At 51.3% G+C, this 10,364-nt stretch overlaps 1 protein-coding gene across 2 annotated transcripts in view; it reads right to left on the bottom strand.

The window, feature by feature from the left end:
• The window catches only part of Mrc2 (mannose receptor C type 2), a 59,277-nt gene that overhangs the window by 15,455 nt on the left and 33,458 nt on the right, over positions 1 to 10,364 (bottom strand). For both annotated transcript variants that reach the window (XM_021177266.1, XM_029484156.1), the window contains exons 2-9: positions 9,346 to 9,747; positions 7,042 to 7,215; positions 6,743 to 6,907; positions 6,433 to 6,546; positions 5,851 to 5,994; positions 3,149 to 3,337; positions 2,829 to 2,983; positions 1,504 to 1,611 (exon numbers count right to left, since the gene is read on the bottom strand). In XM_021177266.1, coding sequence (XP_021032925.1) covers positions 1,504 to 1,611; positions 2,829 to 2,983; positions 3,149 to 3,337; positions 5,851 to 5,994; positions 6,433 to 6,546; positions 6,743 to 6,907; positions 7,042 to 7,215; positions 9,346 to 9,747 — 1,451 coding nt within the window. The remainder of the gene's footprint in view (positions 1 to 1,503; positions 1,612 to 2,828; positions 2,984 to 3,148; positions 3,338 to 5,850; positions 5,995 to 6,432; positions 6,547 to 6,742; positions 6,908 to 7,041; positions 7,216 to 9,345; positions 9,748 to 10,364) is intronic.

Here is a 10,364-nt window from a genome sequence, read left to right as displayed (position 1 = left end):
AAAGAAAGAAAGAAAGGAAGGAAGGAAGGAAGGAAGGAAGGAAGGAAGGAAGGAAGGAAGGAAGGAAGGAAGGAAGGAAGAAAACAACAAAACAAAAACAGTCGGGCTGAGGAGATGGCTCAGTTGGTAAAGTGCTTGCTAAGCAAGCACGTGGTCCTGAGTTTGGATCCCCAGCACTCATGGAAAAAGCAGGTGTGGCAGCCTGTGCTTTTATCCTCAGCGTTGAGGAGCAGAAGGCAGGCGGATCCTGGAAGATCTGCTGCTCAGCCAACCTAACCTACTGGGGAGACCCAGTCCAATGAGAGACCCTGTCTCAAAATAAGGAGGCTGACCTTTGGCCCCAACATGAACACATATACACATGTGCATGGGCACACACACATAAGAATTTACCCATGTACACACACAATCATGGAAATAGAATACATAAAATAACCAGGTGCTGGCAAGGTGGCACAGAGGGTAAAGGCCTTTGTTACACTGATCTGAGTTTGACACACAGATCCCACGGTTAAAGGAGAGAACTGACCCCAAAAGCTGGCCTCTGGCCTCTACTCGTGCGCATGCGCGCACGGGCGCATTCTGACATGTGCATGCCACACGCTCATACGATATGCACAAGCGTAATGATGACTAATTTAAAAATAAGATAAAGAATCAACATTAGAGCCCTGTGTGGTGTGGCACATGCCTTTAATCCCAGCACTCGGGAGGCAGAGGCAGGTGGATTTCTGAGTTCGAGGCCAGCTTGGTCTACAGAGTGAGTTCCAGGACAGCCAGGGCTACACAGAGAAACCCTGTCTCAAAAAGACCAAAAAAAAAAAAAAAAAAAGAATCAACATTAGGAAAAAATAGCATCCGACTTGGACACCAGAGCTGAGAAGCTACGGACAGATGGAGGACAAAGAGAGGGCTGGGTGGACCTCGGGACTCTGCAGAGTGGAGTCTGGTGGGATGTTCCTGGGGAGGGAAGGAGTGTGCGAGGGAGGCCAAGCAGGGTAAAGAAGGCCTGTCACATACTCACCCTCCTTCACAACTCACAGCCCCCCCTTATTTACCCAAAACTCTGCTGGAGCCCAGTGGGCTAAAGGATGAGGAGGGAGAAAGTTCTCCCCACTGTGTGGCCTCTCTCCTCCAGAGAAGACAGCCAAACACACTCTACCATCAGACTGGTGCACTGAAGAGAGAGGACTGGGGTGCACAGAGCCAGCCCACTGCCCCGCCTACTCCTACAGTGACTGGACCACGCTTGACAATTTGGCTTCCTCAAACTCAACTGTGGAAAGAGACCTGGAGCTGGGGTGGGGGGCCCTCTACTTCTCCCCCAAGGCCCCACTCCACTCTCTGTCCCCCAAAGACACACCCTCAGAAAGGGGCAACCTTCCCTCTTGGGAAGCCAAGAGGATGCTGGGCAAGGCTGCAGGGTTTCTGCCGTCTCTCCCCACCCACCCAGGGAGCCCCTGGGGCTGACTCCACCTTGGGCAGTTTTAAAAACACCCTCACCTTCCGGCAGCCGTGGTCCTCCTCGGCAGCACCCTGGCTCAGCCGGCCTGCCTTCTTGCAAATGGATGGCAAGGACTGGTTACAGGGACTGTCGTTCCAGCGTCCTTCCTACGACACAGGATCAAGAAGACTCACCCCAAATCTCTCACTCCACCCAAGTTTTCTAGCCCATTTTCTAGACCTGAACCTGAACTTGCTGTGTGATTCCTAGCAAGCAGCCTCATTTTCTATGTCCCAGGCTGTTGAATGGAGAGAGCAGAGTTAGTTCAATAGGCTTCGCAGGTAGAGGAAAAATCAAATCGTTCAGAGGCCTCCGGAGAGATGGCTCAGCAGTTGGGAATACTAGCTGCTCTTCCGGAGGACCCAGGTTCAATTCCTAGCACCTACAAGATGGCTCACAACATCTCTAACTCCAGCTCTGGGTGGATCTGGTGCCATCTTCTGACCTTCACAGGTACCAGGCGTGAAATTCTCTATCTGGTTACTTTGGATTGTGGATAATCTTAGGTAATTGAACTGTGAAAACTAAGCCCATAGGTTTTATTCCCTGGGACTACTGAAGAAGTCGGGAGAGTAAAGGCTGGTGTGCCCAGACCTGAATCTCAGATGGTGACGAGGAATTGGGCCCTGGGGCCTCCCAGTCAGCACAGAGTCTGCCTTTACACCCCACCCTGACAGCACAGCATCTGTTCATCTCATTAATCAGGAGACTCCTGGCACATAGAAGACGCTCACCGAATCATTTAAATTTTTAAATAGAATCCCTTTGTGCAAGCAGATCTGCTGCTTAGGCCCTGGGACCTCGTGTGAAAGCAGGAGACTCTGCCCAGGCCTCAGGGCTCTTCTCTGTCAAAACCCTGCCTCAGTTTCCACTCTGCCCCCCACCCCCACCCCCGGGTCTGAGTCAAGGCATGGCAAAGCAACAATCATCCATGATTTCTTGAGAAGACAGAACCCTGAGCAGAGAAAGGTCCTGGAGGGCAAGGGCTGGAACCCAGTGGCCTTGCTCGCTCAGCTACGCCATTGCGTGGGTTCTGGTGCCATCTGCTGGTAGGAAGGGACAGCTGGCAAGAGATCAAAAATGGGCCCGCCATGCTTGCCTAAGGCTTCTGGAAAATTAGCTCTCCCAGCCCTGCAGGTGACTTAGCTGTGGGGGTGAAGGTGGGGCTCTAACCCTGCCAGGCGGTCCTGTGGAAAGGAGGGGCCTGGGGTACATACGGGCTGATAATAGACAGTTACTTTTCAGTGGGGGGTGGGGGGACGAGGCTGGGAGCATGTGGGTGGAGGGGGTGCTTTGGTGCTATTATGAGAAAGGAAAGTCTCACCGGCCCCCAGATGGTGACACAGTCCTCCAGGCTGTCACGAAAGTTGTTGGGCTCAAAAGGGTGCCAGTGGGTGAAGCTCACGAGGCTCCCGTCAGACCACTCAAAATTCATCTGCAGTTTCAAATCATTGAGGCCAATCCATAGCTCCTCCACCTCTGGAGTACAGGAGGGCAGGAGAGAAGGAAAGGGAGAAGACTGGAGGTCAGCCCCAGGCTGGCAATGAAGGAAAGAAAATTCTTTGTGCTTTCTAGGTAGGAAGGGATTAGACATACAGACCCTCGCTCGCCTCCACCCAGTACTAAGGCCAAGCAGCCCCTCACCTTGCTTGATCTGTTTGGTGATGAACTCCAGCTCAGCCATGCTGTGGATGCTAAGGAGGTCGCCCCCACCCCGCAGACACGCCCTCTTGGACTCCTGCCAGCTGCGCTTCTCGGCCTGCAGGCGGTAGCAGTGGCCCTGGAAGGGCTGCCAGCTGGGGTCACACTCCACCTTGACGTTGGTCCACCTGTCTGTGGAGAGGCACATGGAAGTGCTCAGACAGAATCCAATGTGTGTCACACCCGCTATCCCTAACCTGTCTCATCTGTCACATCTGCCTTCTTCATGACAATAGCCTTAGGATATTTAAAACCCAGGAATAGCAGATATATAGCCAGACCATCTCTGGCTGAGTCTCTCAGCGAGAGATGGGCAAGTGGTGGGATGCACTAGCCTCCTAAGTCAGTATCTACAGTAAATAGGGTTTTCTGCTACGACAATCAAGCTTAGCACAAGGACACTATGCTTAGCATTTATTCATTTAAAGCCTCCATCAAACAGATCCACAGAGCACCCCCTCTGTGTTGACCTCTGCAGTCTTGGATAAAAGAAACAAGGGAAAGGAGTCTTGGGTGATAGTGAGGCCCAGTCTGACCAGAGGTGGGGAGAGCAGCCAGGAACATTGCAGGGCCCATAAAGTCTAGCAGACTGGTCACATCCCCTTTCTAGAGTCACTCACTAGCTCCTTCCCTCTCCACACCTCTTCTTGCTTCTGAAGTCCCTCCCCTGCACCCACAGAGGTGCTTTGGGGGTTTAATCTGCTAGGGACTGGAGTTTAAGGGCAACTGAAGCGAACAAGTCCTCACTTGGGTCTTGGCAGAAGAAAACAAAATTTCATCAAGCCACCCACAAAATCAGGCTCGGGCAGGATTTCTGACTAGGCAGGAGTGAGGATGTGAGCCTTTGCTATGCACTGCCCCAGATTAGCATTCTGAGACCAGCTCCATCCCGGTCAACTGAGGGGTATTCCAGCCATGCCTCTGACTAGAGACTCCTCAAGGTGGGCTGAGAAAGGGGACAGGGGAGCTCCACGGTGTAAGAGATAGCAGTCACCCTTCATTAGCCAATGAGTTATGACTGTGCTGCAGCCCAGGACAGATCTTAGTAGCTATTCAAGTCCCAGGATCCCGTGGGAAGAAAGGGATCTGCGTCCCCTGCTTTGGAAATGACATGTCCTTCACAGTGAGACTGGCCATTCACTTAGAATGGGTCTTCTGCAAACATCTGGGGTGCTGAATGAGGGCAAGGAGGCAAATCCAAGCCACAGACTTGCGTTTAGGTCCTCGCGGCTGGAGGAGAGCTTCCCCAGACAAGTGACAGGGGAAAGAGTCCTTGCAGGGTCCCCTCTGTCTTCCTCTCTGTGGAGGTTTCCACAGGCACGCCATATTTTCCCTGTGAACATCTCTACTTTAGCAGCCCCACAGCCACAGAAGCTGGAGCACAGCAGCCCCTGTTGTTTACACTGCCTGGGAAATGCCAGCCTTAGAGACACTCCTTGGGCCAAGCCAAACCAGGGCTCCAGCTTTACACTAACTTTGCAAGAGGAAATGCATCCATTCTCAATTTGCAAATAAGGATTCTACATCCCAGAGAGCCAAGGCCACATGTCAGGAAGGGGCAGTCCCCAAAGCAGGTCCTGTCCATCACCCCACACTCCATCTCTCTCAGGAGGCCCTCAGACTTAACCTCTCTCAATCATACCTTTGAGCAAGACACTCTTAGGCTTAAAAGCCAGAAAGTTCCCATGGGCTACCCAGTCCCACTCAGACTTCAGAGACCGGCTGCAACCTGCCTTTCTGCACTCACGTCAAACGCCCTGCTTATGAATCACCCGAGGGAGGGGGGTGTCATGTTAAATGCAGGTTCTGATTCAGTTAATCTGGGGCGGGTCCTCCCAGTCTGCATTGCTAACAGGCCTCCAGGTGCTGCTGGGCTGGTGTCTGCTTCCCCCTAAACTCTATACCTTAGTGACAAGCAGTTCCAACAGGCAGCTCCTATGGCTGGAATCGCTCCCCTCCCACGCCTCCCTCTGCCTCTGTGTGCACGTGCAGGTGCAAACGTGTGCATGTGGAGGCCAGAAGACAAACTAGGGTTTTCCTTGGGGGTCCTTCTCTTATTGTTGTTGTTGTTGTTGTTGTTGTTGTTATAGTCTCTTGCTGTCCTGGAATTTAACAAGTAGGCTAACCTGGAGGTCAGTAAACCACAGGGATCCTTTTGTCTCTGCCTCAGCAGAACTTCGATTCAGGTTTTCCCATCACACCTGGTGTATTTCAATATGGATGCTTTCAGGTCTAGAACGGAGCTATTGCCCCAGCCCTCCTTCTGTCTTTTAAACTTACTATCAACCTGAAAACCTCAAGTCCAACATCACATTTATAAAACCCTCAGCTCGCAGGTGCTCAATCACTCACCCCAGCTCTGTCTATTACATATTTTGGTAGCCCATAGCTCAGGGCATTCTAAGTATTAAGATGTCTGTGACCCCCTCTCCCCCATCAGACTGCAGTCTCTACCGGGCCTGGTGAATATTGCCAGCCTTTGACACAGTTCCCAGAGTGAGTTCACCCAATGACTAAGGGCACATTCCAAGTTCTCCAGACTAGCTGAATAATTAATAGAACCAGAGTCACTTTGTATCTGTAGAATAAGAAAGGCTGAACAGACTGGGATCCTGATGTCCTTAGCCCTTTGTGACCAGGCTCACCTGGCTGGATGGGCTCAGCCGTAGCGTTGGGTTTCTTCTTGCAAACATAGGGCAGGGCGATGCTGCAGTCATGGTTCTGCCAGCCGCCTGAGGACTCAGTCCGGATCACTCCACAATTCTCCTCACCTGGGTTGTCCGGCTGATCTGTGGGTCAGGCAGGGTGCCAGCACCCCAGGAGAGGGAAGCTCAAATTGGGTCCCTTCCAAGCCCTCTTCTGAGCCTCTTCTCTCCCTCCACTTCCCCGGATGTCGGCATTAGCCAGAGAAGCCCAGCCTCCATCCACCTTTGTATATTGCACCACTGGGTCATGCCACACTGAACTCCCTAATCAGCAATGTAAACTTTAGCTCTTATCTCCCAGGCCCTGGGTTTATGGGTGCATCTATGTGCCTAAGAGCTGTGAACGAGACTAAAACCAGATCTGCTCACCACGCCCTGGACCAGGACTCATCTACCTGAGAGGGCAGAAGCAGTTCCCATTTCATACCATGGCACTTCACAGAAGAGGCCGGAAGCCCAGACTTCCCACCTCTAGAGTAGGGTAGAAGGAAGCCCAGTGTCCACGGGGTCCCCATGCCTCACCACTCTCCCAGTTGAGGTACTTGAGCGGTGAGTTATCTGACCACTGCCAGCCTCCACTGGTATCCAGGTCATTCAGGCCAATCCATAGCGTGGAGCTGTAGCCCGTGAGGAGCCCTGTCAGAAAGAGTGCTTACTGAGACGGGGAATCCCTGCCCGCCCCAAGATGAAAGAGTGTGGGGGGCAGGAATAGTGGTGGTGTGTGTCCTGTCTTGTGGTGAGAGAAGGAGGGGCTGATCTCAGTCTTCCTGGAGTCCCCCACATCCCCCGCATGGGTCAGACCTCAGCCACAGGGGGCTGCCCTTCACCTCACCGTTGATGTAGGTCTGCTCGTGGATCTCCGTGATACTCAGCAAGTCTGCACCCTGCTGCTCGCAGCTGGCCCAGGCCTCCCTCCAGGACAGTGTGGATTGGAAGTTAAACTGGTAGCAACTGTCAGTCAGCTGGTCTTTGTCCCAGAAGGTCTCACAGTCGTTACCTGCCACCACCACAGACGGACCAGAGGTCCCACCACAATCCCACAAGCTACACCATCCGTTCTTAAGCCCTCTCTGGGTCTCCCCCAGCCCCATCCCAGCTCCTCATCACCAGCCTCCCTCCAGGGCTTCTCACTCTTGATGGGGCAGAAGCCCCAGCGCTCATCTTTGCCGTAGTCCTGGGTGGTGGCACACCACAGGTGCCCATCTTCTCTGCCAGTGCTGGTGCAGCCGTGGAACCACTGGTTGTCGTATTTGAAGGGGATAGTGCACGGCTTTCCGTGGGAGTTTCCCTGGATGGTGTAGACCTCTACAGGGGAAGAGAGCCGTGCCTTGGTGCCTGGAACCCCACAGGTCCATCCCACCTCACCCCTCAGTGAAAATCCTCCTCCGTCCAACGATGGATCTGGTGACAAGCTCTCGAGCGACTAAGATCCCCATTAACTACCTGCAAAACCTGTGTGGTGCTGCCACAAGATGGCTCTGGAGAGTGAGCGGGAGGCAGAGGCACTTAACTTTAGGCCATCCCTCTTTATAAGCAGTGTAATCTTAAGTTCTTTTAGTTATTTTAATATGCTATCAGGATTTTTAAAAATTGATTGCATTTTTTTATGGAGAGGGGAGACACATAATATATAAAGGTCAGAGGTCAACTTTTGGGAGCTGGCTCTCTCCTTCCACTACGGGGGTCCCCGGTTGTCAGGTTTGGCAGTTACCTTCATGCATGAAGCCATCTCACCAGCCCCAGTGACACGTTTCTATTGTCACCCTGACACATACAGCTAAGGAGTGACTCTCTTAGCCGCTTCTCCTATCTCCTCTCAGTCCAAAGTGCTTACAGCCCCACTTTCCTCCCCCTCTCTTTGAGACATAGCCCAGGTTGGACTCCAATGCACTGTGCAGTCAAGGCTGGCCTTAGTGCTCCTGCCCTGCTGAAGCCTGAGCCACAATGCCTGCCATGTCTTAAAAGTCACCTCTCTAAGGCCCTTAACTGGGCTTAACACACTGGAGGCTCAGCGCAATCCTCTTTATAGCATTAGCCTTTTACCAGAATAATCAGATTAGCTTCCATAGCCATCCCGTTTCCTGTCATAACGCCACTCTCCCTGGGCACAGGGAGAACCCTTGCCTGTGTGTACTCTGCCACTTTATGGGATGGTGCAAGCTAATTTTAAATTTTTCTTGATTTTTGCTCTTTAATCTTCAAATTTTTAATTACATTTACTTATTTATTCGTTTATTTGGTATGTCTGTGGTTGTGTATGAGTGTGCGAGTCTATGTGGTATGTCTGTGTGAGTCTGTGAGTCTATGTAGTGTGTCCGTGTGTGTGTGTGTGTGTGTGTGTGTGTGATAGGGCAACTTTCAGGAGTTCGCTACTTCTACCATGTAGGTCCCTAGCAGCAGACACCTTTATCCACTGAGCCATTTTGCTGACCCCAAATTTTTAATTTTATTTGTGTGCACACCCATACATGGGTATTTCCATATAGCAGGTATGTATTCACATGCATGTATGTGCCTGTTGATACTAGATGTCAGCACCGACCTCTATGCCCCTGTTTGGTTGTCTCCAGTTTCAAGACTTTGCAATGCTTCCTTCTCCTGATGATGATTTACATTTCAGAGGAGAAAGAAAAAAATAAAAAGGTCACAAAGGTCACAATTCCTAAGAAACCAGCTATCCTCCATTTTATGGGATTATAATTTTATTTGCAATGTTTGCTTCGGCTTTTTTTGCCATCTGGGTTATCTATGTATGATAGGTCTGTTTGTCTGTCTGTTGGTCTGTCTGTTTGCTTGTTTATTATCCAAGACAGTGTTTCTCTGTGTCACTCCTAAAACTTGCTCTGTAGACCAGGCTGGCTTCAAACTCATAGATCTATCTGCCTCCTGCCTCTGCCTCTGCCTCTGCCTCTGCCTCTGCCTCTGCCTCTGCCTCTGCCTCTGCCTCTGCCTCTGCCTNGCCTCTGCCTCTGCCTCTGCCTCTGCCTCTGCCTCTGCCTCTGCCTCTGCCTCTGCCTCTGCCTCTGCCTCTGCCTCTGCCTCTGCCTCTGCCTCCCGAGTGGTAGGATTAAAGGTGTGAATTACCACCATCCAGCACACCCTGGGTTCTCTCATTAACCTAGGGCTTATAGAGGCAGCAAGGCTGCCCGGGGATCCTCCTGTCTCTGCCTTCCCAGTGCTGGGATTATAGGCATGCTGCCATACATATATCTTTTCTATGCAGACTCTGGGATTTAACCTCATCCTTATGTGACAAGCACTTTATTGACTGAGCCATCTCACCAGACACTAATTTTTTTTAAAAGTAAGTTAAACCCTTTGAAGTTAATTTTACTAATTATTTAAAAAGTATTCTTATTAAACAGTGACATCAGTCAAAGGCCTTGCTATCCTAAACCTATCACTTTGGCACTTCTTGCCTGCCTTGCCCCTTACCATAGTAAGGTCGAGCACATAGGTCTTCTTCGCTGCCATAGATGTTCCAATGGCCACTGCGGGTCTGGTCACCGCGCTCCAGGGTGCCAGGCTTGGATGCATTGCTTGCACGAGCCCCCAGAAGCAGGGACAACTGGTCCCCTAGTGTACGACACTGCCATCGAAGACTCAAGGCCTCTCTGTCACACTCATACATGCCCAAGGAAACTGTGGTGTTGGTGACTGGCCAGCCTGTACCCAGGCACTGTGTGGCACCCAGGTTGAAGAGTCGGTTCCGGGAGACCCACTTCCAGCGCTGGGCAGGAAGACTGGCATTGCAGACTGGGATGACTCGGACCTGCACACCCTGGGCCTCCAGACAGCCCTGCATCCCCTGGCTGAAGATGAGGAAGACATCAGGTTCTGGAAGGAAAGGCAGGACAGGAAGTCATCATACCTCGGCCTTGATAACTGCTAAAGCCTACTACAAACCACTGGCCATCGAACAGCACTTGTCTCATGTGTTAATCGCTTGGTCCTCTCTGTTACTGTTCAAGGTAGAGTGAAGGGCACCACTATTGTCCCTGTACCCAGAGGTGGCACAGACCATTCCTGTTCAGTCCACATCCACCTGGAAGCAGGACCCAGGCCTCTGCCCCACCTTTAAAATCAAACCCAACTCTACACAGCATATCCAATGCTTCATACACACACAGGTGCTTCATACACATACATATGCTTCATATATATACACATGCTTCATACACATACATGGGCTTCATACACACACAGATGCTTCATACACATACATGTGCTTCATACACACACAGGTGCTTCATACACATACATATGCTTCATATATATACACGTGCTTCATACACATACATGGGCTTCATACACACACAGATGCTTCATACACATACATGTGCTTCATACACACACAGATGCTTCATACACATACATGGGCATCATACACATACATGGGCTTCCTACACACACAGGTGCTTCATACACATACATGGGCTTCATACACACACAGG

This window comes from Mus caroli, chromosome 11 (assembly GCF_900094665.2).
Source record: "Mus caroli chromosome 11, CAROLI_EIJ_v1.1, whole genome shotgun sequence".
Classification (NCBI taxonomy): Eukaryota; Metazoa; Chordata; class Mammalia; order Rodentia; family Muridae; genus Mus; species Mus caroli.
Note: the sequence above shows the minus strand (reverse complement) of the source record. Positions and strands in the feature narration are given on the sequence as shown.